Below are 27,465 nucleotides of genomic sequence, written 5' to 3' on the forward strand. Positions count from 1 at the left end.
GCCTCCATCTTGACTGAAAGCCACAAAATAACCTTTTATTCAAGGGAAAACTTAATTTTATTACTAGCACTGATAACATCCATTCATTCGTGGGTCTTGCACTAAGATTTTTGGTGACTGAGGGTATCAATGAATAAAAATACTATCAAGATCACTGATACTCATGTTTGTGAAATCTATTCTATATGAAGTCAAGAACCAACACACTATAGCCCTGCCTGAGTCAGACCTGCTCTGGGAAGGTGCATTTGTGGCAGCAGCAGTTGGATGAATTACACTAATGTATTTTCTCTCAACTTCTGCACTATTGGCATTTTGGGCAGGAGAATTATTCATTATGGGAGGCCACCCTGTATATTGTAGAATATTTGTGGCATCCTTGGCTTTGGCCTCTGCCTCTGCCTGTTAGATGCCAGTAGCAGCCCTCTCTTCCAAGATAAAAAATATCTTCAAATATTGGTGTGACCCCTGTAGGTCCAAATCACCCTGTTGAGAATCATAACACTAGTGCTTTTCAAACACTAATGTGCATACAAATCAACCGGGGAGTTAATTAAATGCTAATTTAATAGGATTGGGATACATTCTGGCACTATATGGTCCTAACAAGATTCCAGGTGAAGCCTATGCTGCCCATTCAAGGGCAACACTTGCTTCTTAGAGGACCTACAGCTTCCTACCAATCAACATGTATATCTCCTCAGAGTAAGAGTAGATGTACACTCAAGGTTTGAATCATTGAAAATACTGTCAAGCAAGGTCTGCATACCATATTACATTATCATGCCTTTAGGTGTTAAGAATGTTTGCAGAATTGAACATAAAGGTTTATTTTTCTAAACTTCAGAGCGTTTTGTGAACTCCTATTACAGCAGTTCCCAAACCTTTTGGTTTTGGGATCCATTTAACACTTAAAAATAATTGATAACTGTAAGAACTTTCGGGGAATGCCCAAAAAGACTGAGCATGCATGCAATGCCCCAGACGTCCACTCCAGGTATAGGGTAGAGTTCGCGAGGAATGCTCCGGTGCCATAAGAATCTGTGGCCAGCGCAGACCCACGGGCTGTCGGAGGAGCTGAACACTAGTGTGCGGCTTGCAGGTGCGTTACAGCTTCACTTCTTTCACGCTATCCCATTCCTTTTCTAAAGGGCGCGCATGGCTGTTGGTAAAACCGGGAGAGGTGGATTTTACCACTGCGGATGCACTTCCCTTCTCAAGCAGGACAGAGTAGCCCGCCCTACAGAAGGTGCATGCGCTTTTCACAGTCGGTCCCTGAAGTGGAATCCGGTGCTGGATTTGCCGCCTCGCCGGGAGTGCGCCTGCGCGGTTTTCAGTCCCTCCACCTCTGTTTCCCCTCACCCTAGTTCCCCTGCCCAGGGGCTACGGGTCAGGTGGAAGCATGTTCTGCAGCACCGGCTCCAGTGGGCTTTGTGAGTACCGGCCGGCGCCATCCTGGCTGTCCCCCTCTTCCACGGCACCCTGTGCACCTACTTGAGAAGGCTGGAAGCCCCAGGGGCCCTCGGGATTGCTGGCGGTTTGGGGGCCGATCCTTTATCTCCGTTCTGTCTTTTGAGCGCAGCGACTTAGTCCTGCCGCCAGCCCCGCCCCCACCCCCCACCCCCCACCCTATGAGCTCCAGGTGCTCCTGGAACTGCTGCAGGTCGGTTGGGCAGTTAGGGTCACGCTGGATTTCCTGGTGCTCTCCGGCCCTGGCCCTTTCCCTCAGCAGTGCGCCTTGTCAGGCTGAAAGAAGAGGCTGTCCCTGTGAAGGCGATACTGGAAGCCTGCCGCCTGCCTTGCTTGTCACCTTGCTTCATTCATGTAGGCGAAAAAGGGACCAACTGGCTCTTACCCAGATATAAATTCCAATCTCTGGTTCAGGAGCTTAACTTTCAGTTTTAGGAAGGTTTCTTTCGTTTTCAATTTCAAGAGTTTTTAGACAAACAGAAACTAAAGTACATTTAAAGTGGAAGGAAGTTGTGTGTCAAGAAAGCGTGGACCTTATGGCTGGATGTTGCTGTTTTTTTTTACATGAGTGTCAGCGGTGTTCAGCAGACAGGGGGCAGCGCAGTAGATGGAGCCTTTTAAACTTTTCTCACTGTTATTGTTTAATTGACTTTGGTAAGGCAGACTGTATGTTAACTAAACAGTACTGAGATTAGGCATTGATACAGCAACACTGAACTGTTTGAAAAGGTGTAATTTTTCAACTGCTTGTCACTGTTAGTACTTCTATCTTTATACATGTGAAGTTAATCTTGCAAAGTACAGAAGCAGTGGACATTTCCAAATATTAAAGGTCTGTTGTGAATGTTAGGAATCTTTTCTTGAGAATATATTTCTTAGTGTGAGAGTGAGTTAGTATCAGAGCTACAGGCATAATTTTAACTATTCCTCACATCTCAGCTTCTCAGGTTTTGAAGTGGGCTTAATATTTATGATTTCCCTTGTTTCATAATTAATTTGATTTATGGCATCTTTCAAGTATTGGCCTCAGAATTACATTACAACTAAGTATTAAATGCTACCTAATTATTTTTCCTCATATTACCCTTTGGATAAAGAACATTATGACTGTTGCTGAAAGTGAGAGTGAAAAAGGTGATATGATTTTCCTGGGATTACACAGTGAGCTATACACTGGTGGATACAAAATTAACAGTAGATTTCTTCAATTTTAGTTCTTTCAGCATTGTGTGCTGTCCTTCCTTACTGACCAAAATATATAAAAAAATTAAAAAGGCAAGTGAAATCTATCATTGGTTACTATACTGTGTTAGCCATTATATTGGCAAAGTATATACACATTCGATACATGGTGACTCTGTGGGAAGTAATACTTGGTAACCTGTGGCACAAGGTGGATGAATATTGAATTCTAGGAACCATACTGCTGCCCAGGTAAAGGCCCAGACCAAGGGCTTCTTAAACTGTCTTGCCCTATTTCTAAAATAAGTGTATTCTCAGTGTAGGAGTTGATGGGATGGCCATTCCTCAGAAGACCATGTCTTATGTGCTTATTTAACAAACGTTCTGGGTATCTACTATGGGCCAAAAACTGGTAGGTGCTGGGAATGCAAGGTTAAACAAGTCTTGGTCTCAGTGTTTACAGTGCTCACAGTGGAGTTTAGGCACAATTTTTCTAGGACTGGTCTTTTGTCAAGTCTGGGTGTGACCAGGTACCCTGCTTTAAAATTTTTCTTTGCAAGGTTACCACTAAGAGGGAAGTGATTTCCTTTAGGTTAGAAGTGTAGCTCTTAGAGTAAGTCAGAGTTCTGATCCTGATTAAGTATGGAGGAATAATAATCTGCCTACATCTGCCCCCATGAGTGGTTAACAACATTCTCTTTTTGAGGAAAAATCTCTGCCATTTGCTATCACCTGCATATTTCTCACATTTTGTGATGAGTAGATAGTTGTATTTTAGTGTTACATTTGCTCCCCCAGTTCATTTATTCATTCAGCAAGTGTCTGTTGAGTACCCATATAAGCCACACACTGTTGTCAGAGGGTAAAATGGTTAGGAGGATAAAGGAGACCAACATTAAATAGGTTAATAAATAATGTGATTTCCTGTAGTGTTAAGTGTCAGGAAGAAAATAAGAGGGTAATGGCAGGGAGGGACAGGTCATGGTGGATGACTGCGTTAGCATTTGGGGTCAGGGTAGATAATTAGGAAGGTGACCCTAATGGTGAGAAGAAGCCAGCTATGTCAGAGTTTGTTGGAAAACATGCATATTGCAGAAAAGGAACTGCAAACACAAACTCTAAAACAGCATAGCAAGGCATTTTCAAGGTACTAAAGAAAGCAGGGGCCACCAGAACAATCTATTGAGGGAAGGGCATTTTGATTTGCTCTTTCTCTGTTTTTTAAATCCTCATCTGAGGACGTGCTTATTGATTTTAGAAAGAGAGGAAGATCGGGAGAAACATTGGTGTGAGAGAGAAATACTGATCAGTTGACTCTTGTACATGCCCTGACCAAGGACGCAACCTGCAACCCAGGCATGTGCTCTGACTGGGAATTGAACCTGTGACTTTTCAGTTTATAGGGTGGTGCTCCAATCAACCGAACCACACCAACCAAAGCTGATTTGCTCTTTTGTTACAAATAAACTTCCCCAGCTTCTTCACTGTCTTTCACAGTGACTTTGATGGCCAGACTCTTGATCCCCTGATTGCCTCCAGTTTACAGCCCATTTCTGGCATCTTCCATATCCAGCCTGGAACCTTTGGTTAATTCCCTGAATTGTGTTCTCAACAAGACTCTCAGAGACCTGGTGCTTCTGTCCTGCTATACTTACCTACCAAAACCCCAACTTTGTTTTAATGGATGGTGTCTAATCTGAGCTGAGTCACTGGCATGATTGTTCAGTTAATTTCTTGGATTTGGTCATTTCTCTGTGCTCTTCCCCTTTCATCCCTGTCTTGAAGACTATTTCCAGTCTCTACCCATCTCACTCTTAACCCATCCAAAAAATAAGGACTATCACCTAGGCATAGCCTCTCCCTAACTTGTTTATTCCTGTATTTTAACAGTTAAAGAAGACTTTCCAATGTAGATGATACTTGTGCTGAATTTTGAGGGATGAGTAAGTTTGTCAGGTGTACAAACTTTGTTCCTTTCCCCCAATTTAAAAGAATGAAGCACCCCTCTCCCAACTGAGGCTCATCCCAACCTATTCTTAACTTATTCTTTGTCGCTCCTTTATTCTTATAAGAGGATGAGTCTGACACCTGGTTAAAGCGGTGCTTTCTACTTTGGGTGCTTTAGTGGGATCTTCAGAAATTCCCAGAGTACTTCAGATTCTTTATCTATGGAAAGGAGATAATATCTATTTTATTGGATTGTTATGAAGATTAAAGAAGTTAATATGTGTAAAGCTCTTAATCAGTTAAAAATTTTAATTGGATTTTTCTTCCCACTGTTGTCACTTTATTTCTTCTCCAACCAAGCTTCTTGAAAGATAATCTTCATTTTTTCCCTTTCACAACCTTCTTTCTCCCTTTAGCCCTCTGCAACCAATGAGCTATTCTTTGATGGTCACTCACTGTGGCATGTCTCTGTTCTTGGCTCACTTTTCAAGTTATTGGTTTAACAACTGTTTAATGAGCACTCCTGTGAGCCAGCCACTCTTCTAGGTGCTTGGGATTCAGTAGTAAATAAAAGATAAAAGGTACATTCAGGTAGCTGTAATCTTAGGTAATAGAAGTTACAAAACATAGACTCATTTTAAAAATTAAAAGTACCCAATTCATTATTTTAATCAACACTGAAGTCTTCACTCAAAGGTATTACTTTCTCTCAGTTAAGACTTCTGGTTGGCAACTACCTGCTGTGAGAGAAGGGTGTGTGATTGGCTTCTGCTGTTTTTGTATTCCCCTCTGTTCCTTAGGATTTCCTGTTTCTGACCTTATTGGCTTCTAGACTGGGTGGAGTGGGAGAAGGAAGGAATAGTGAAGAACTAAAATAGTTATGTGGCTCCCTGAGTCTGGCACATGATTTAAAAAAAATTTTATTTATTTATTTATTTTTAGAGGAGAAGGAGGGAAGAAAGAGAAGGAGAGAAACATTAATTGGTTGCCTCATGCAAATGCCTGACTGGGGACTGAACCCACAACCCAGGCAGGTGCCCTGACCAGGAATCGAACCGGTGACCTTTTGCCTTGGGGGACGACACCCAGCCACCTGAGCCACACTGGTCAGATCCTGGCAGATGATTAAAGCAGACTCTGTCTTATGGGCTCTTTAGAAATTCTTGAGAGACTTGTATCCTGGCTGCTCCCTGACTTGGAGGGGTACATCTTTATGCTTGTGGGCTTTATTTGGTGACTCTTCTTTAGCTCCTAGGAATGTAGGTCCACCTATGATTTCCTCCTCTTGGAATCCTTTGGCCTATTTAGAGGCACTGTTAGACTGAACCAAAGGTGACCCTTCTGTTGGCTCTTGCATGTGGCCCACCTCTTTTCTGCTGGAATTACTTATTTTTGCTTTGGTTGTGCATTTTGGTCTCAGTGATCAAAATGGCTTCTCCTGCAGCACTGTAGAGTTCTCAGGTTGGAAATCCACTATACTCCACCTCAAGGGTCACATATTTAGCTCACTGAATAGGGTCATTGAGTGCCCCACTCAGCTTGCTGTGAGGGCATGGTTGTACTCACAACACTTGGATAGTTCACTCCACAAATCTTCATAGTGTCTTTTCTTTACAGAAGAGAACTCTCACTGTTCCATTCACTTTTTATATTTATAATCTACCTGAGAGGAGTCTGAATCATTTGACTGCTTTTGATTAATTTTCTTTGTGAATCCTGAATGTTGGTGTGGAACCACCCTTTGGAAACTACAATTTTACCGGGTTTCTGTTTTGCAGGCCAAGAGTCATTTGGCGGGCCTCCTTATTTTATTTTATTTTTTCCAGTGATTAAGAACACTAGCTTTATTTTTAATTATATTTTATTGATTATACTATTACAGCTGTCCCAATTTTTCTCCCTTTGCCCTCTTCAACCTGGCACCCCCCTCACTCCCTCAGGCAATCTCCACACCATTGTTTATGTGCACAGGTCATTCGTAGGTTCTTTGGCTACTCCATTTCCTATACTGTACTTTATATCCCCATGACTATTCTGTAACTACCTATTGTACTTTTTAACCCCTCACCTCTTCACCCATTCTCCCATTCCCCTTCCCATCTGGCAACCATCAAAACACTCTCTGCTCTTCTTTGCTTAATTTATTTTTTAGATTCAGTTGTTGATATTATTGTTCATAGTTTTGATCTTCTTTTTTCTTAAATAGGTCCTTATAATAATAGCTTGGTGACAATGAACTCCTTTAGTTTATTTCTTGTCTGGGAAGCAATTATATCTTTGTTGGGTAATCAGCTGACAGTCTTATGGGAATTCCCTGTAGGTAACTAAGTTCTCTCACTTGCTGCTTTTAAGATTCTTTATCTTTAACCTTTAGCATGTTCAATATGATGTGTCTTGGGGTGGACCTCCTTGCATCTATCCTGCCTGGGACTCTGTACTCCATGGAGCACAAACTAGGGAAAGTTGCTCTCATTTTTTCAAATAGATTTTAAATTTCTTGCTCTTTTCTCCTTCCAGAACCCTATGATATGAATGTTGGATCACTTTAAGTTGTCCCAGAGGCTGCTTACACTATCCTCCTTTTTTTGGATTCTTTTTTCTTCTTCTTGTTCTGATTGATTGTTTTTTGCTTCCTTTTGTTCCAATTCATTGATCTGATTCTTGGCTTCATCCACTCTACTGTTGTTTCCCTGTAAATTGTTCTTTATTTCAGTTAGTGTATTCTTTGTTTCTGACTGGATCTTTTTTATGCTGTTGAGGTCCTCACTAACTTTCTTGAGCATTCTATAACCACTATTTTGAGCTCTGCATTTGAAAGATTGCTTATCTCCATTTTGTTTAGCTCTTTTTCTGACGTTTTGATATGTTTTTTCATTTGGACTACATTTCTTTGTCTCCTTATTTTGTCAGCCTCCCTGTGTTTGTTTCTATGCATTAGATAGAACTGCTTTGACTCTGTGTTTTGGTAGCATGGCCTAATGTAGTAGGTGTCCTGTAGGGTCCAGTGGCATAGCCTTCCCTATCACCCAAGTTGGGTACTCAAGGTATGCCATTTGTGTGAGCTGAGTGTATCCTCCTCTTATAGTTAAGCCTTGGTTGCTGTTGGCAGGTCAATGGGAGGGATTTACCCAGGCCAGTCAGCTACAAGGATTGGATGTGACCACTGACCACCAAGCTCTGCCCTCCGTGGGGTATCAGCTGTATAGGGACAGGATGGTGGTGCTCCGACATTGTCTGTAGCTGTCCACTGGGTGTGCTGGCCCTGGCGTTTCCCAGGTGGTGCAGGCCAAGGTCAGCCCCCAGCTGTGTTTTTCCAGGGGCCACCCTGCCTGAGCTATAAAGCAATCTGAGATGTTTGCTACATGTGTTGGGCTTGAAGATTCCCAGGCAAAGCCAAGCTGTGAATTTAGGCTGGTTGTTGCTAGTGCTGGGCCTGGGGCCCCTTAGCAAGAGGTATGGGGGCTGGAGGCTTACTGAGGCTGGCTGTTGCTTGTTTGAGAGGATTTAGGAAGTTGTGAAACATGAGCCAAGACCTCCCATTTATATGGAAAAGCAGCTTGTATGGGCTCATAAGTTGGGTGGGGTAGAGTCTCAGGGTATCTTCAGGGTGGGGCAGACAGTGTTAGACAGGTAAATGGAGTCTCAGATATGGTACCAGCCTGCTGGCTCTGTGGCTCTGTGGTGGGAGGGTTCAGAAAAGGGACACGAGCCTCTGCTCGCCTTGATGCCAGACACTTCTGTTTCTGCCTGTATGCCACTGGTGCCTTTCAAACTGCTACCCCAGTGCTGGAGCTCAGAGGGAGTGAATCTGAGTAAGTCCGAGTATGGGTTCTTGAAGAGGAACTGCTTGGGACTCCAGAAGTTTCTTGCACTGACTCAATCCCTGCTGTTTTTGCAGCCAGAAGTTATGGGGACTTATCTTCCTGGCTTTGGAACCCTGGGCTATGGGGTTGGGACTCCTCACCCCCAATATATCCCTCCCGAGTTTTTTTCCACCACACGTGGATGTGGGACCAGCCTGTTCCACATCTCTGTCCCTCCCACCAGTCTGAATGAATGTGGTTTCTTTAATTCTATAGCTTCAGACTTCTATTCAACTTGATTTCTGATGGTTCTGAGTGTTTGTTGTTTTATATTTTAGTTGTAATTTTGTTGTGGTTTTGCAAGGAGGTGAGCTGTGTTTACCTATGCTGCCATCTTGACCAGAATTTTCCTGGCTGGGTTCTTTAAAGATGACTTTAGAATTTATCTCTTTCTGCTCTCTAATTTCATTCTTTGTTGCACTGAAGGATTAACAGTAGTCCTAGGTTGCCTAAGCACTGCACAATTGCCTTTAATACTTGATTCTTGGAGATCAGCTATTTCTATCATTTCCGAAGGTTTTGAGGAGTATATCTTTGAAACTCTCAAGGAAATACTATTTATTTAAGAAATGAACCCACACATATATGGTCAATTAATTTATGACAAAGGAGCCAAAATTATAGTGAGGTAAGGATAGTCTCTTTAATAGTGGTGTTGAGAAAACTGTACTATCACATGCAAAGAATGAAACTGGTCCACTATCTTATACTATACACAAAAATTAACTTAAAATGGATTAAAGACTTGAACATAAAACTTGAAACCATAAAACTCCTAGAAGAAAACATAGTTGGTATGCTCTTTTTCATAGGTCTCGGTGATGAATCTGACAACAAATGCTAAATCAACAAAAGCAAAAACATATTAAACCAAAAACTTATGCATAGCAAAGGAAACCATTAACAAAATAAAAAGGAAACCTACTGAATGCATAAAATATTTGATAAGGGGTTAATATAAACATATGTAAAGAACTCATACAATTTCATAACAAACACAATCTGATTAAAAATGGAAAGAAGATCTTAATATGCATTAAAACATTTTGTATTTTTTCCATTACCATTTAATCCTCTTATACTCCTCTCCCCACTGCAATCACCACAGTGTTGTCCATGTCTATGAGTCCTTTTTCCTTTTGGTTGATCCCTCCACCCCCTAACTTCACCCTTCCAATAGCTGTTATCCTGCTCTCTATGAGTCTGTCTCTATTTTGCTTGTTAGTTCAGTTTGTTCATTAGACTCTACAAATAAGTGAAATCATATGGTATTTGTCTTTCTCTGACTGGCTTATTTCACTTAGCATAATGTTCTCCAAGTCCCTCTGTGCTGTTGCAAAGGGTAAAATATTTTACCAAAGAAGACATACAGATGGCCAACAGGTACATGAAAAGATGCTCACTAATCACTAATCATTAGGGAAATATAAGTCAAACCACAGTGAGATATTACATTACACCTGTTAGGATGGCTATTATCAAAAAGACAAGAAATAACAGTGTTGGTAAGGATGTAGAGAAAAGAGAACCCTTGCACTTTTGGTTAGAATGTCAGTTGGTGCAGCCGCTATGGAAAACAGTATGGATATTCCTCGAAAAATTACAAATAGAATTCCCATGTGATTCAGCAATCCCTCTTCTGGAAATTTATCTGAAGAAAACAATAACACTACCTCAAAAAGATATATGCACGTCCATGTTCATTGCAGCATTATTTACAATAGCCAAGATATGGAAACAACTCAAATGTTCATCGAGAACTGGGTGGACCTTGAGGGCATTATGTTAAGTGTAATAAGTCAAACAGAGAAAGATAAATACTGTCTGATCTCACTGGTATGTAGAGTCATAAAAAACAAAACAAAACAAACAAACAAACAAAAAACCAAGCCAGGGCAGAGATGGAAGGAAATGGGGAGTTGGAGAAATGAGTGAAGGGGAACAAAAGGTACAAATTTTGAGTTATAAAATAAGTCATGTGGATGTAATGTATAACATGGTGACTATAGTCAGTAATACTGTATTGTGTATTTGAAAGTTGCTAAGACAGTAGATCTTAAAAGTTCCCATAACAAGAAAAATTTTTTTGTACCTGTAAGATGACAGATGTTAATTAGACTCGTAGTAGTGATGATTTCACAATGTATACAAATATGGCATTATGTTGTATACCTGGAACTGTAACATAATGCTATATGTCAATTATACCTTAAAAAAAGTTAAAAAACATTTAGCTGAGAAGTAAAGATAGGTATTAACTAGGGAAGGACAGGCTTAAGGGAGGATACTTTTAAAAACAATGTTTCTTTTTAGTCTAAAAGTAAAATTAATCACATTATAGAAAGTTTGGAAGAAAGAGAAAAACCACTGTTAGTATTTAATTTCCTTCATCCTCTTTTCCCTATACATTTATGTTTTTGTTTTAAATGAACTAATTTTGTTATTATAAAATAAACACATGTTCATCAAAAAAATTCTGAAATATAAAGAAGTTGGAATAAATAAAAATAGCATTTATTGACATCTTGATCTTCATATTTTTTCCAGTGCAAGATGAATATCCAAATAAATAATTAAAAGTAAATTTATCACACTTAAGTGCTGGTTTGTAGCTTTTAGGTCACACAGCAGACTTTTAAAATGAGGAAGCTGAGACATTTATGATCATATAGCTGTTGAGGAGCAGTACTAGAACTTGAACCCAGACAGCCTGGCTTCCTATTCTGTGTTCTGAACTAATGTACACTACTGCTTCTTAAACTAAAACTTTTGTTTATTTACATTTATCTTTCTTGACCACTGGAATATTCATAGGCTAATGACGAATGTAAAAGCTCAGGTTAGCAGTGAAACTTATTTCCCAATCATTGAAAACTGTTACTGTGTCATGGCAGGTTGCTTTTCATTTCTCCCCTTGTGACTTCTGCAGCTGTTTACTCATGTGCTCCACCACTTTTCCTATTTTCTTCCTAAATCAGAGTGAAGTTTTGCTTTCAGTAAGGTGTTGAATGTCCTGATTAGGATCTTTTTGTAGTAGCTAATGTGCTATATTTTTGTTTGCACATTCTTCTTTTCCCCTTCTCTTCCCTTCTACAACTTTTCCCAACTTGTCTCAATACCAGCTTTAGTAATGAAGGTGGAACCTACCTTAAATCAAGCTACTTTAAAAATGCATTTTTATGGAATTTTAATAGATACAACCTGATAAAGAATGTCTTGTAAATAAGTTATAAGCATTTTTCAAGTGTGTTTTGGTGGAACACTGGTACTGTGAGAGTCTCCTTAGTTTATTTTTTTTCTCTTTAAATTAAAAATTGATGTAAATTTATTTTAAACCAGAATTTGTATTGTACAATTTATTTTTCCAATTTTACTAAGGTAGAATTGAGAAATAAAAACTGTATACGAGGTCTGTCTAGAAATTATCCAGCCATGTAACATAAAAAATACAGACATTTATTGAAAACATTTTTTTAAGTCTCTTCCCTTTAAAGAGTGATTTTAGTTTTGGGAAAAGCCAGAAGTCACAGTGCACTGAATGTGGGCTGTGGGGGGGCTGAGTCACCTGGGTGATTTGATGTTTCACAAAAAACCTGCACGAGATGTGATGCATGAGCGGTCACGTTGTAGTGATGAAGCTGCCAGTCACCAGTTGCCCATAGCTGCGGCTTTCTGATGATCCAAGTAATTTCCATGGAGGAATGTTCAAGCTTAATGCAAAATTTGATGCAGATTCGTTGCTTTACTCACTCAGTCAATTTGAATGTGACAGTCACACAATATACATACTCACTCAACAGCATCTTATCACCCACACTCCCTGGTACAGTGAAGTTGTCATTGTTCACACATGTGCATTCCAGTCCACTCTTCTTGCTGCCAGGTTACATTGATGTGGCATAAACCATTCTCATTATATTGACAATGGCTGAATTTTTTCCAGACACACCTTGTATGCTATTATAGATGTGGCATTCTCCCCACTTCGATCCGTTCTTCCCAGCCTGCCTCCCACTCCTATTGTCTATTCCCACACCATTGTCTATGTCCACAAGTCCTTCATGTATGTTCTTTGACTAATGCCTTCACCTTCTTTCAATCAGTACCCTCTTAAAGCTGTCAGTCTATTCGCTGATTCCACTTTCTGGTCCTGTTTTGCTCATTAGTTTATTTTGTTCATTAGATTCCTCTTGTAAGTGAGATCATATGTTATTAGTCCTTCACCGACTGACTTATTTCACTTAGCATAATAGTCTCCATTTCCATCCCTGCTGTCACAAAAAGGCAGTAATTCCTTCTTTTTTTGGCTGCATAGTATTCCGTTGTACCACAGTTTTTTTGATCCACTCATCTACTGATGGGCACTAAGGCTGTTTCCAGCACTTAGCTATTGTAAATAGCACTGCTATGAACATAGAGGTACATAAGTTGTTTTGAGTTGGTGTTTCATGGTTCTTAGGGTATAGTCTCAGCAGTGAAATTGCTGGGCCAAAAGGCAGTTCCATTTTTAGTTTTTTGAGGGAATTCCATACTTTTTTCTACAGTGGTTGCACCAGAGCACTAGGGTTCTCTTTTCTCTGCATCCTCACCAGCACTTGTTCTTTGTTGATTTGTTCATGATGGCCATTCTGACCAGTGTGAGGTGATATCTCACTGTGGTTTTAATTTTCATCTCTCTGATGGCTAGTGATGTTGAGCATCTTTTCATATGTTTTTGGGCCCTGTGTGTGTCCTCCTTGGTGAAGTGTCTGTTCAGGTCCCTTCTCCACTTTTTAATTGGATTGTTTGTCTTCCAGGTGTTGAATCGTATGAGTTCTTTATATATTTTGGAGATTAAACCTTTGTGTGATGTATTATTGGCAAATATGTTCTCCTATACAGTAGGTTCCCTTTTCATTATGATGATGGTTTCTTTAGCTGTGCAGAAGCTTTTTAATTTGATGTAGCCCCATTTATTTATTTTTTCCTTTATTTGCCTTGCTCTAGGAGATATATCAGCAAAAATATTGCTACATGAGATATCTCAAATTTAATGCCTATGTTTTCCACTAGGATTTTATGGTATCCCAACTTACACTTAAATCTTTTATCCATTTTGAGTTTACTCTGGTGTATGGTATAAGTTAGTCATCTAGTTTCATTTTTTTGCATGTACCAATCCAGTTCTCCCAGCACCACTTATTGAAGAGATTGTTTTTACTCTCTTATATGCTCATGCCCCCTTTGCCAATTATCAATTGAGCATTAAGACATGGGTTTATTTCTGGGCTGTTTTGTTCCATTGATCTATGTGTCTGTTTTTATGCCAGCACCAGACTATTTTGATTACAGTGGCCTTGTGTCATTTTAGTCCTTTGAGTGTAGCATGACACAGCGGAAAGAGCACGGTACAGTACTTCCCCCCTTATCCACAGAGCACACTGTGTGAAGACACCCAGTGAAGGCTTTAAACCACAGTAGCACTGAACCCTATATATACTATCATTTCTTTTCCTATACATTCATGCTTATGATACAGTTTAATTTATAAATTACACAATTTCACAGATAGGTTTTATTCTTACTGTAGATGACCTCAGAAAAAAATTTTTTTTTTAAGTCTAGAACTTTTACCTTTTCACTTAAATGAAGCACTTGATGGCTTCTTTTTTGCATTTCTGAATTGCCAGCATCACTATTGTGGTTTGGGGTCATTATGAAATAAAATAAGGGTTACTTGAATACAAGCACTGTGATACTACCACAGTCAATACGATAACCAAGATGGTAACTATGTGTCTAACAGTTAGGTGAGAATATACAGCATAGAGCTGCTGGACAAAGAGAGGAGTCACATCCCTGACAGGATGGAGCAGGACACATGGGATGTCATCATGCTACTCAGAATGGTGCACAATTTAAAACTTATTTATTTCTGAAATTTGCTATTTATATTTTTGGATCACTGTTGACCATGGGTAACTGAAACCAAGGAAAGTGAAATTGCAGGTAATATACTGTATTAATATTTGGGAAGAGTTCTGTAGTCAACAAATACATCCCTAATGTTGTCAGCCATATTGGTTTTTAAAGATTGGCAATATAAATTAGCACTTCTAAGACCCTTAGTAGCCCTGCAACAGAGTAATTTAACTTTTAAAATTCTGTTTCTAAGACTTATTGGAGATGGTTTTCACTGTAGAAAATTTGGGAAATAAAAATAAGGAAAAAATATAAAATTTTATTTCACTGTACTGCCCAGAATTCATCCCTGCTTACATAGTTGTGTTGTGAAATTTTCCCCATGTGGATGCATATAAACATTTTTTAAAGCAAAATTGGGCCTATATATCATATTGTTTTTTCATATAACCTTCTTAAATGAATTTGCCTTATGTCATTAGTAATGTTCGAAGTTAACTCTTAACATTGTTTTTGTTTCCCTGTTACAAAATTGAAATATGCTTGCTCCCAAGTAATTCATAAATTACACAGATACATAATGTGGACAGGAATATAACTCCTCCATAAATATTACTAATAGTTTATTGCTTATTCTTTTAGATTTTTCCATGTAAGTTCTTATCTATGCATTCTTTCTCTTAGATACAAACATATATATAGTACATGTATGTGTAAGTGGTTTTACACAGAATGGCATTTAAATATACATTTTGTTGTTCTCACCATTATCTTAAATACAATATTATGACTTTGAAGGGTTATAACATGTTCATACTAAAATATGTTTTTCTCTAATATTTTGCGATTTCAGCAGTGTCATGGTGAACATATTTCTAAGTTATTGATCACATCTTTGACTAAATTCTAAAAATATAATCACAAATGTAGAATTACAGGGTCAAAGAAGAGGAGCATTTTTTTAAAGTATATTTTATTTATTATGTTGTTACAATAGTCTCAGTTTTTTTCCCTTTGGTCCCCTATGCCCAGTACCCCCCTTACCTCCAGCAATCCCACCCCCTTTAGTTCATGTCCATGGGTCATGCATATAAGTTCTTCGGCTTCATCCTTTCCTATATTATTATTAACTTCCCCCTGTCTATTTTGTACCAACTAATCATGCTTCTTAATCTCTGCACCATTTCCCCAGTTCTCCCCCTTCCCCTTCCCAGCTGATAACCCTCCAAATGATCCCCGTACCTATGATTCTGTTCCTATTCTGGTTTGCTTAGTTGGATTTTGTTTTTAATTTTTAGATTTAGTTGTTGATAGTTGTGGGTTTGTTGTCATTTTAATGTTCATAATTTTGATCTTCTTTTTCTTAAGTAAGTCCCTTTGACATTTCATATAATAATAGCTTGGTGATAATGAATTCGTTTAGCTTTACCTTGTCTGGGAAGCACTTCATCTGCCCTTCCATTCTAAATGATAGCTTTGCAGGATAGAGTAATCTTGGCTGTAAGTCCTTGCTTTTCATCACAGTGAATACTTCTTGCCCACCCCTTCTTGTCTGCAAAGTTTCTTTTGAGAAATCAGCTGACAGTCTAATACCCTTTGTAGGTAACTCTCTTTTTTTTCTTTCTGCTTTAAAAATTCTCTTTAACCTTTGGCATTTTAATTATGATGTGTCTTGGCTTGATCCTCTTAGGGTCTAACTTGTTTGGGACTCTCTGTGCTTCCTGGACTTGTATGTCTATTTCCTTTGCCAAATTTGGGGAGTTTTTCTTCATTATTTTCTAACATAAGCCTTCAATTTCTTGCTCTTCCTGTTCTCCTTCTGGCTTCCCTATGGTTTGTATGTTGGCACATTTAAAGTTGTCCCAGAGGTTCCTAAGCCTCTCCTCATTTTTTTTCAATTCTTGTTTCCTCATTCTGTACTGATTGACTGTTTTTTTTTGTCCCTTATGTTCCAAATCATTGATTTGAACCCCGATTTTCTTCCCCTAACCATTGGTTTTGTGTGGATTTTCCTTCAATTCATTTAGCATACCCTTCACTTCTTTCCTTATGTGTTTGCCATACTTAAGCATATCTGTCAAGCCTGTGAGCATCTTTATCACCAGTGTTTTGAATTCTTCATCTATTAGGTTGGCTATCTCCTCATCATTCAGTTCTCCCACTGGAACCTTGATCCGTTTCCTCTTTGGGGCCATACTTCTCTGTCTCCTCATCTTGGCAGGCTCTTGTGTTTGTTTGCCTCTGTGTCTTAGGTAGAGCTGTTGCACCTGTTGTGTTGTAAGGGGTGGAGCCTTAGGTTTCTCATCAGCACAGGGTGACCTGTTTCACCACGTTGTGGTTCTGTATGTGGGGGAGGGGTCTGAGAGGGAACAATGCCGCTTGCTCAGCACTTGCCCCTTTTCTAGGCACTTCTTCTATTTCTGTGTGGGCCTTGGGCCCCTCTAGCTGTTGCCCTGGTCATCATTCCTAGAGTGGGTGGGTCTGTGGATGTTCCAGGACTCTGGGGGCCCTTTAAACAAGGGGACTCTGCTGAGAGACCAACAGTTTCTACCTCTGTCCCAACCCCTACTGGTCTAAACAGTCAGAAGCAATGAGGCTTCATTTTCCCCAGCACTGGGACTGTGAGCTGTGAGGTCTGGTCTGGTGATGGGAGGGCTCCACAGGTGTCCCTACCGACTCTTTAAAACATGTGACTGCAGTTTCTACCAGCCTGCTGCTGCTGCTGCCGCCGCCGCCGCCGCCGCCGCTGCCACCACCACACTGCGTCCTCTCCCCTCTGGCTCTGCCCTTCCTACCTCTCTGGATGAGTATTTCTTCTTTATATCTTTGTTTGTTGGACTTCCATGCAGCTTGATTTTCTAGGACTTCTGGTTGTCTAGTTTTGAGGTAGTTATATTCCTTCTTAATTGTTGAGGGAGACAGCGTGTCTGTCTCCATCTTGGCCGGAGGTTGCGGAGGAGCATTTTAAAACTCTTGATCAGTATTGCCAAATCCTTTCAGGTAGAATGTATTACTTTACATTTTTTAGCAGCTTGGAAGCATATCTTCCTCACTAAACTCTTGTAATAGTTGAGCGTGATATTTAAAATAATATTTGCCAGTTAAGAAATTTAAAAATGACATTGCATTGTTATCTTAATCATCATTTCTTTGAAGCCTGGGAAAGTGAACTTCTTTCCTCTTTCATATTTATTGGCCATTTTAATATGTCTTTTGAACTGATTTGACAGTTTGTCCTTTGCCATTTTTTTTCTATTGGACTATGAGTGACTTAAAAAAAAATTAATTTGTAAAGGCCTGTTAAAAGTATTAACTTTGGTCTTGGTGTATATTAGAAATATTTTAGCCACTTGTCCATTGTTTTTAATTTTACTTATGAAATTTTTTTATATAAAGATTTTATTCACATAAGTAAGTCATTAAAATAAAGGGATTTAGCTCATAAATTTTATTTGGCCAATTTTACTTTTTATCCAGTCGTATGCCTTTTGAAATCTTTTAAATATTTAACATTTTTTGTATCACATTTTCTAGTTATGAAGATAATATATACTGCTGGTACAAATTAGAGCAACCCGGAAGAGAAAGTGAAATGTGATATTCTCTTTTCCTCGATCCCAGCAACAGTTTGGAGGATATTTTCATAGATATTTTTTCCCCTGTGAATCCTGGTGTGTGTGTGTGTGGTGTGTGTGTGTGTGTGTGTGTGTGTGTGTGTGTGTGTGATACAAGGGTAATATATATATATATGGTAAAAAATTAACATGAAGATATAATGTGAATTCTCCTCATTTGGATTAACTACTTTGAACTTACTTTTTTTTTTCTTTTTGCTGCTTCTGCTATTATACCTTTTTTTCCTTTAAGCTGCTGAAGAATTTTAACTCCTGTTGTCCAGTCTCCAGTTCACTTTTTGCCAGCACCAACATTAGCTTTTGCAGACTCCTTGACTTTCTTCATTTTGTTCTTGTTTTCCTTTTGCTGTTTTCTTGAGGTCTTCTCCTGCTCATATAGGTTATGAATTGCAAGCCTGTGTTTGGGTTCACTTTTCTTTGTATAATCCAAATAATCATAAATCATGCCAAAGCCAGCTGTCTTACTACCACCAAAATGGGTTCTGAATCTAAACACAAAGATGACATCTGGTTTGGTTTTATACATTTTGGTTAGTTTTTCCCCAAGTTTCTGTCTTAGGTCCTGTTGCTTTCCCAGAGTAAAAGATGTCAATGATTATTTGTTTCTACTGAAGTAGTCTAATGGTCAATAAACTTCCTGGTCCAGATAGTTACTGTGTTGTTCATGATAGTGGCCGATCTTCAAGCAACCAGGGAAGGGAAAAAGTACTATTATAACTTTAAATGATGTATTTATACCTGTACTGATTTGTCAACTACAGGTTCTGTTTATAGATTAGATGAGGAATTTGCATATATACAGTGTGTATTTATAGTCTGTTCTATAATAGTAATTAAGCCTTCCATGCTTTGTCCATTGGTTGATTTTGTATAGGAAATCAAAACAATAGCTATATTTACATTATTATAATGATATAGTTATTGTAGAACCAAGGTATGTGATTGGAATCCTAGAAGGAAATAGAGCCCTAGGTCAGAAAACCTGTGCTGTTTCAGGCCATCTCTCAATTTATTTTGATACTTCTTCACTACTTTAAGTGATACTCAACCACTGCTCTTTCTTGAATCTTGCATCATTTTCTTGGATTTTTCTTTGTTTTTTCCTGGGCATCCCTCTGGAGTAAACTTTTAATGTAGAGGACATTGGTGGTGAGCTTTCTGGATGCTTGCTGGCCATTCTTGTACACAGTGAAAGAACAGATTTGTAAATAGCTGGCGTAGGTTTCCCCTTTATTTGTGGGTAGATCTTTATCCAAGAGGCCCATACCTTGTAAGGCAGGGCTGACTGTAAGTTCATTGCAAGTTTGCAGAGCATGTGAATAGGCTTGTTTCCATATAGGGTGCAGAGGTAGGAGAAAGGTAAGGGACAGTGAAAATGCCCTGCAGTGGCAAAGTTAGACAGGCTCTTTTTGTGAATTTCCCTCCCTAGTAAAGAGTAAAGCTGCCCTTCTTATACTATCCCTCCTCCCTTCCCAATTACATGTTACCCAGGCTGTCATCTTCTTTGGAAGTTTAAAGTTGCCCCAAGCTCTTTTTATTTTTTTTTTTCTTAGATCTCCAACACTCTTTGTGTCCTCCCTAAGTAGATTGTCTCCTTTATTTGGAGAATATTTCTTGGATTTTATTTTAAGGACCAAGTCTTTTTCAGCTGGAATGGTCAAATGAATGGCTCCCTGTGAGATTGTGTCTGGGGGTGGGTTTTTGTGGAAGGGCTGACTGGCCCAGCTGTTACATGTGCACCTGGACCTGTGGCACTGATGCTACTGGGAGTGATTTGAATAGGATGTGGGCCGAACATTAAGTGCCACTGAAACAAAAGTAAGCTAATGACTCCCTTTTCAGTTGTTTTTCATTCTGATTGTATTAGAGAAAATCTCAATTTGGTGCTAGTCTGAAGTACCTCCCTAAAAGCAGCTAGTTTCCTATTGTAACAAAGAGAACAGGAGGCAGGCGCAGATTTTTCTGTCAGCAGCAACTTTAGTTAGAATTTAATAAAATGTGTTTATTTTTATAGTTACTACCTACTGATGACAAAGTGACACTCATATTCCATTTATTGTAGTGATATAAAGTTTCCTTTAAAATGTTTATTTAACATAATCTTAGTAAGGTGATTTAAGGAAAACAATTAAATAATAGGATAGGTAATGCTGGGACATAGCAAACATTGTGGTGCTATAATGGGAATGACTGAAGTTTGAGAAATACTCTAAATTATTCTGATGAATAATTTAGATTATTTTGATGAGTAACTCCAATTGCTCATGTTCCTCCCCAGGTCTTGGAATTTATTGATTAGTTCCCTGGACTCATTTGGCAGGAGACATTTCTGTGGGTTTTTTTTTTTTTTTTAAGTATATTTTATTGATTATATTGTTACAATAGTTTCTGTGGTGTTTTGACGGTTCTTTCATTTCAGTATGACTTTGGAAGGGAGGAGAAGTGGACAGGAGTACGAGTCTGTTGTCTTGAATTGAAATTTTATCTAGCTGTCTTTTTGGTTTCATTGCTTATATTTGAGTCTTTAATCCTTTCAGAATCAATATTAGTGTTTATAGTTGGAGACTTTTTCTCCCCATTGACTAGGCAATCTTGGTACCAGTGCTTAGAGATGTTTAGTAGCATCTCTACTTATAAACAGATTAGGTGCTGAAAGGCCATGTGCAAGTCCAAACTTAAAAAGATTTTAAAGTTGGTTTTCTTGTGCTTTTCCACCAGACAGAAGTGAAAGAGGTTCCTTAGTTCATCAAAGCTTTAAAATCAAACTAGGATTTTGACATTACATATGCTGAACAGATAGCTCCCTTTTCTGTCTTATTTTTTCAAATGTTCTAGTGGATGTTTTTGTAGCTATGGTATCTTTACTTGTCAACCTACTTGGGTTGATTCAAGGTTCATTGGGTCTTTGAACATATAGAACCATTCCTGGCTTCTCATGACGCTGTTACCAACATCACTTCATCACACTTTGCCTTATACCTCTTAGCCCTGTCTTAAATTAGGATTGCTCTAATAGATAGTCACCTCAGTGATGATTCCCTAGGCCAGACTTTGAAAACTGACAGGCCACACACAGATATGTTTTGTTTGGTTTATGTGTTGGTGGTGAGTGTTGGGGGGCAGGAGGAGACTTACCTTCCAATACTTTAAAATTGGACTATTTCAGACAGAAATTCAGATTTCTCTTTTCTCTTGAGGTGACTGTCTGGCAACACCACGGTTGACTTGTCAGGTGACCAAAAAAAAATCTGTGGGTCATGTACTTTTTGCCATCTACTTTCCCTATTCCACTGATACCTGCCTGGCCCATTTAGGCCCTTGAATTTACAGCAGATTTTGTTGCCAATAACCACAGATTCTCCCTTTTTAAAATTAGGTTTTTTCTCTCTCTTATAGTTTGTTGTATGGGTCCCAAGTTATCCACAAGCTTCCTGATTACCTTTTCAGAGTTGCTTCTAACTGTTGAATAATTTGTCCTGTATTTATGTATAACATTCATAATTTTCTTCTTTTGGCTTTTAAAATTATTTCATTATAGTTGTATTCCTTGTCTGATTAGCACTTTTAACAATTACTGCTTTTTACACTAAGTAAAAGGCTTAATGTTTGTATAAAATCTTTCTAAGAAGGATAAACTGAAGTCCAGTATAGCAGCAGTACCAAAATAAAAGTATAGGTGCAAAGCATTATTATTTGCAGATTTGACACACTTTTCTCTTACACTTAAGCCTTTGTTTTAGAACTTATTTTACAGTTTTAAATTGCTCATTCTTCACCTCCCCCCCAATTCACACTGTCTAGATATTAAATGTACAGTATTTTTTTTGTATCTAGAGGGTAAATCCTTCTTCATGCCTTGTTTGTTGTTGTTGTTCTTTTCTGGGAACTTCTTAGCCTTTTGTTCATTTTCCTGATAAATTTTACAAGCATTGGTCTAGTAACAAGTGTTTATTTCACTGTCCTCACAAGGCAGGCACTCTGTCCAGTTGTTTGGTGATTTGTGTGAGGAGCTATCAGTGTGGCAGGTGCCCAGTGTCATTGAATTCTCTCCCATGCAGTAGGGACAGGAGTGGATTCATGGATGGCTTAGAGCATTTTCCTTCTAAACATCATAGGAAAATCAGTATAACAAAACCAAAGTTAGGTCCTTTTAATTCCTGGACACTTTTATGGAAATCTTTGTTGAGATGATTACCAGAAGGCACCATCTCCTGCCTTACTTGGTCAATGAGGATAAGTTTTATTACCATTTCGTCTACGGTGCTAATAGGCCTGAAGAACAAATCATGGTGGAAACAGAAGGTATTCTTTGCAAATGTGTGGGTCATTGCCCTTTTGTGGACTTCCACTCTTATTTTTGGTTTAGCCCCTTTCTGATGAAAAACTTTAGGGAAGTTACTTCATGAGACACAAAGTCATCCTATTTTTGTGGGACCCCTGAGAACTTTACCAAATAGTTTTGTAGTCATAAATAGGAAAGCCAATATGGTAGGATGTGGTGGCTCCTCCTCTCGGTGGTGTGAACCACACTGAGTTTTTTGATGAGTATATGTTTATATGACTGACTTGTAGGAACAGGCAGAGTTGCTGGGTTTGCTGTCTTTTTCTTTCCCCCATCCCCACCTCCTACTTCTATCTTCAGCTGCGATGCTTCTGTAACAGCCCACATGCCAAAGTTTTGCAAGACCTGTGGTTAATGTCTTCATTACATAAAAGATGCATGTTTTTATTTAGGTAAAATTCATGCAACATAAAATTTTCCATTTTATTCTTTTTTAAAGTTTACAGTTTTTGACTTCCAGTACATTCGCATTGTTACACAGTCATCACCAACCACTATGTAATTCCAGAACATTTTTTGTCACCCCATAAAGAAACCGAGAATTCACTGAGCTGTCACTGGCCTTTCCTACTCCTGAAAACCACTTATCTGGACATTTCATGTAAATGGAGTCATGCAATAGATGGCTTCTTGTGCCTGGTTTCTTTCACTTTGTATAATGTTTTTAAAGTTTATCCATATTGTAGCATATATCAGTACTGAATTGCTTTTATAGCTGAATAATATTCTGTTGTGTGGATATATCACACTTTGTTTATTCATCTGTTGATGGATATTTGGGTTGTTTCTATTTTTTTGGCTATTATGATAATGCTGCTGTGAATGTTCAGGTTTTTGTTTGAAGATCCATTTTGCAGTTCTCTTGGGTATATAACTAAAAATGGATTTGTTGGATCATATGATAATTCTGCATTTAACTTTTTTGAGGAACCAAAAAGATACATGTGAAGTACTAAAAATAATAGTGAAAATCTCTTTAGAATGGACCATGACATAAAGATATCATATTTCCTTGTTGTATATTATAAAAACATTTTGCTGTAGAGTGAGGCAGAACTGGGTTCAAATCTCAGCCCTCCTAGCTAGGTGTGACCTTGGGAAAGTTATTTAACTATTTTTAGCCTTTTTTTTTTTTTTTTACCTAGAACATGCACGTAATTAATTGCTGCCTCAGAGTTACTGTAAGTATTCACTGAGAAGGTATTACACAGAAAGTGGTTTTTTAGTACAGTGCCTGGCATAAAGTAATCAACAAATACTGTAATAATTATTTTAGGATAATACACAATCACCAAAGCCTGACTGCTATTCATTGCCACAGTGATGGCTGTGTACTTCTGCCATACCCAAGAGGAGAATGACCCAAAAGGAAATATCTTAAATTTTGGTGTTTTATGTTATCTTTGCATAGATGTTTTGCATTTTTACTTTTAGATTAATGTATGGTCTGATATTGTCAAACATTGTAATATCCCTATTTTCTAAGGTAGAAGGGTTTGTTTCAAACAAATGACTTTTTTTTTTTAGCCTTTCATTTGATCACTGCTTGGGTTCTACCTGTATGAACCACTTCCTGGTTCCACTCATAGAGAGGCCAGAAGATTGCTAGTGACTTGCCCTATTTAAGTGTACAGTATTCCCTCACTTATCACGGGTATTACATTCTAGACGCCCCCGCGATAGGTGAGAATTCGCGAAGTAGGAACCTTACATTTATTTTAGTATTTATATATATTTTAAGGCTTTATAAACCCTTCCCACACACTTATAAACCATTCCCAGTCCCTTATTAACCTTTCCCACTCCCTTATTAACCTTTTCCATACTTTTATAAACACTACTTATATGTTCTTAAACATATTCTACACTCTTAAATGTATGTAACATACCTGTACAGTACCGCAAAATTCTGTGATATAGCGAAAAATCCGCAATAAATAATTAAATATAATATTTAAAAAAATCCTGTGATACAGTGAGGCCACGATAAGTGAACCATGATATAGAAAGGGACTACTGTATAAGGATTTAGTGAAACTTTTTACTGAGTTAGTAACTAGTCAACCAAAAATTATTTTTTAATTTTTAAAGAATATTTTTATAAAAAATTAAAATCTTCCATGAACAGAACATTCAGAAATTATCAGTTAATATTTTGATAAATGCTTTAAAAACTCTAAGAACTTATGTACTATTTTAGAAAAAGTATTATATAACATTTTATTTATTTATTTACTACAGCAGTTTTCAACTGGTGTGTTGCAAGAACTTTTAAAACATGCAATACCTGACTATTAAGTCAGGGGCACTCACCTCTTTTCCCTTAGATTTTCAAATAAAAAAAAGACAACAGCCAACACAACAATAACCATCAAAATTATACCTATTTTAACCACTTTTAGCCAAGATGGAGGCATAAATACATGCACTGCATCTCCTCACAACTAAGAAGAATTTACAACCACTTCAAAACAAAAAAAACCCAGAAAACCCCAAAAATCAAAACTACAGGGAAGTTCAGCAAAGAAATGAAGAAATAATCAGCCAGAAAGGTAGGAAGGGTGGGAGCCAGAAAAGAGAGAAATAATAGCCGAGCAGTGGTGCTTGGCGGTAGCACGGGGAGAAGTGATGTGGCTTACGGGAGCGTGGCGGGTGGGCGTGGCTAACAGTAGCCGTGGCAAAAATCAGTCATACTGTTTAAACCCAAGAAGCGATCCCAGCCCCAAACCAGACCATGTAGCTTGCAGTTCCAGAGCTGGGGAAAATAGAGCTGCATTGCTTCTGACTGTGAAAGTAAGTAGGGGCTGGGGCGGAGGAACAAGCTACCAGTCTTGAAAAGGAGGCAACTTGCTTAGTATGGGAAGGGGGAAAAGTGCCTGGAAGAGCGGTGGCAACTGGCACTTTTCCCTCTCAGACCCCTCCCCACATACAGTGCCAAAACGCGGTGAAACAGTTGCCAGCACTAATGAATACCTAAGGCTCTGCCCCCTATAACGTAAGAGGTGTGACAGCCCTACCCCCAGATCACAGAGGCAAACACAGAAAGCTGTCATGATGAGGAGACAGAGAAGGGGGGCAGATCAAGGTCCCAGTGACACAACTAAGCAATGAGCAGATGGCATGCCTAATGGATGAGGAGATAGAGAGCTTAACAGATACACAGTTGAAGGCATTGGTGATAAAGATGCTCACAGGCTTGACAGCAAAGGTTAAACAGGACGGGGAAAGAATGAAGACTATCCTGGCTGAAATGAAGGAAAATCCATATGAAACAAGTGGTGAAGGAAAGAAAACCAGGGTTCAAATCAACAAATTGGAACATAAAGAAGAAACAAACAGTCAACCAGTACAGAAGGAGGAAATGAGAATTTTAAAAAATGGGGAGAGGCTTAGAAACTTCTGGGACAGCTATAAACATGCCAATATCTGAATCATAGGGTAGCCAGGAGGTTAAGAGGGAGAGCAAGAAATTGAAAAATTATGTGAAAAAATAATGGAGGAAAACTTTCCTAATTTGGGAAAGGAAATGGACATACAGGTCCAGGAAGCACAGAGAGTCCCAAACAAACTAGACCCAGGGAGGACCACACCAAGACACATCATAATTAAAATGCCGAAGATTAAGGATAAAGAGAGAATCTTAAAAGCAGCAAGAGAGAAGAGGAAAATTACCTACAAAGGGGTTCCTATAAGACTGTCAGCTTGATTTCTCCAAAGAAACTTTGTAGGCGAGAAGGGACTGGCAGGAAAATATTCAAAGTGATGAAAAGCAAGGATCTACAACCAAGATTCCTCTATCCAGCAAAGCTATCATTCAGAATGGAAGGGCAGATAAAGTGCTTCCCAGACAAGGTAAAGCTGAAGGAGCTCATTATCACCAGGCCATTATTATATGAAAAGTTAAAGGGACTTATTTAAGAAAAAGATCAAAACTATGAACATTAAAGTGAAAACAGTATTGCAACTATCAACAACAGGAGCTAGGAAATGGAAACAAAGGCAAACTAAGCAGACAACTAGAGTGGGAACAGAATCACAGGTATGGGGAGCATGTGGGGGGAGGTCAGCTGGAAGGGGGGAGGGAGAAGGAGGGAAATGGTGCAGGAATTAAGCTTGGTAGGAGGGTGGGGAATGGATGGGGGATGTTGAGAAGAACTTTATCACGACCCATGAACATGGACTAAGTGGGGGGAATGCTGAAGGGAGGGGGCTTGCTGGGTGGAGGAGCACAAAGGGAAAAGAAATTGGGACAACTGTAACAGCATAATCAATAAAACATTAAAAAAAGAATGAAAAATATTATACCTATTTTTTGTCAGATGGGTAAAAAGTATATTTTTTGGTGTGCTGCAAAATTTTAGTAATTAGTTTATGTGTGTCATGAGATGAAAGAGGTTGAAAATCACTGATTTACCAGAATACTTAATTATATACTAGAAATATTTTGCACGTACCATTTAGGATCTTCTTTCCAAGGCATAGAATATATTTCTATAACCTACTTCTTAAAATTGCATGTTATTTTACTTTATGGATTGAATATAATTTACCCATTTTCCTCTTGGACATTCATGTTTTTTCTAATATTTTCCTGATTATAAACAATGCTTTGATGAGTATCTCTATGGCAAAAATTTTATGCACATCCATGATACTTACTTTGGGCTAAATTCTTAAATGTAGATACTTTTTGAGCAGAGGGTTTATATATATATATTTAAAACATTTGATTAGTTCAACATTTAATAAATACCCACCACTTTGTGCTGCACCCTTCCAAGACCAACCACAGTCTTTTTATGTCCCCACTCCCAATTGCATTTATTTTTGTTACACAGGGCACCACTTTGATTTCTGGTGATTTTCACCATGCAGGTGAAAATCCCTTTGGACTATGGAGTTCTATGGCAATGCAGCATAAGAAGCAGTTTTATTTCTGGTCAGATTTTCAGGGTTTGAACTTGGTTCTGCCAATTCCTTACCATTATTTCAGACAGAATTTTGGTGTGCTCAGCCTCATCTCTTATTCCATCTATTTCTCCAGTCTTGTTTGGTGTAAACCAGTATGGCTTGGTAAAGCTTATATCTCTGTTCCTCCCATCGGACTTCTTTTCTATGGCCACTC

The 27,465-nt window shown here is 38.6% G+C and overlaps 1 protein-coding gene across 2 annotated transcripts in view; it reads left to right on the forward strand.

Moving 5' to 3' along the window:
* The first annotated feature begins 1,334 nt into the window (after positions 1 to 1,334).
* UBAC2 (UBA domain containing 2) overlaps positions 1,335 to 27,465 on the forward strand; it is a 243,675-nt gene continuing 217,544 nt past the window's right edge. For both annotated transcript variants that reach the window (XM_090258506.1, XM_090258508.1), the window contains exon 1: positions 1,335 to 1,433. In XM_090258506.1, the coding sequence (XP_090114632.1) occupies positions 1,403 to 1,433 (31 nt within the window). In that variant the 5' untranslated portion in view covers positions 1,335 to 1,402. The remainder of the gene's footprint in view (positions 1,434 to 27,465) is intronic.

This window comes from Furipterus horrens, unplaced genomic scaffold (genome assembly GCF_987537825.1).
Source record: "Furipterus horrens unplaced genomic scaffold, mFurHor1.1.pri manual_scaffold_12, whole genome shotgun sequence".
In the NCBI taxonomy this organism is placed as follows: domain Eukaryota; kingdom Metazoa; phylum Chordata; class Mammalia; order Chiroptera; family Furipteridae; genus Furipterus; species Furipterus horrens.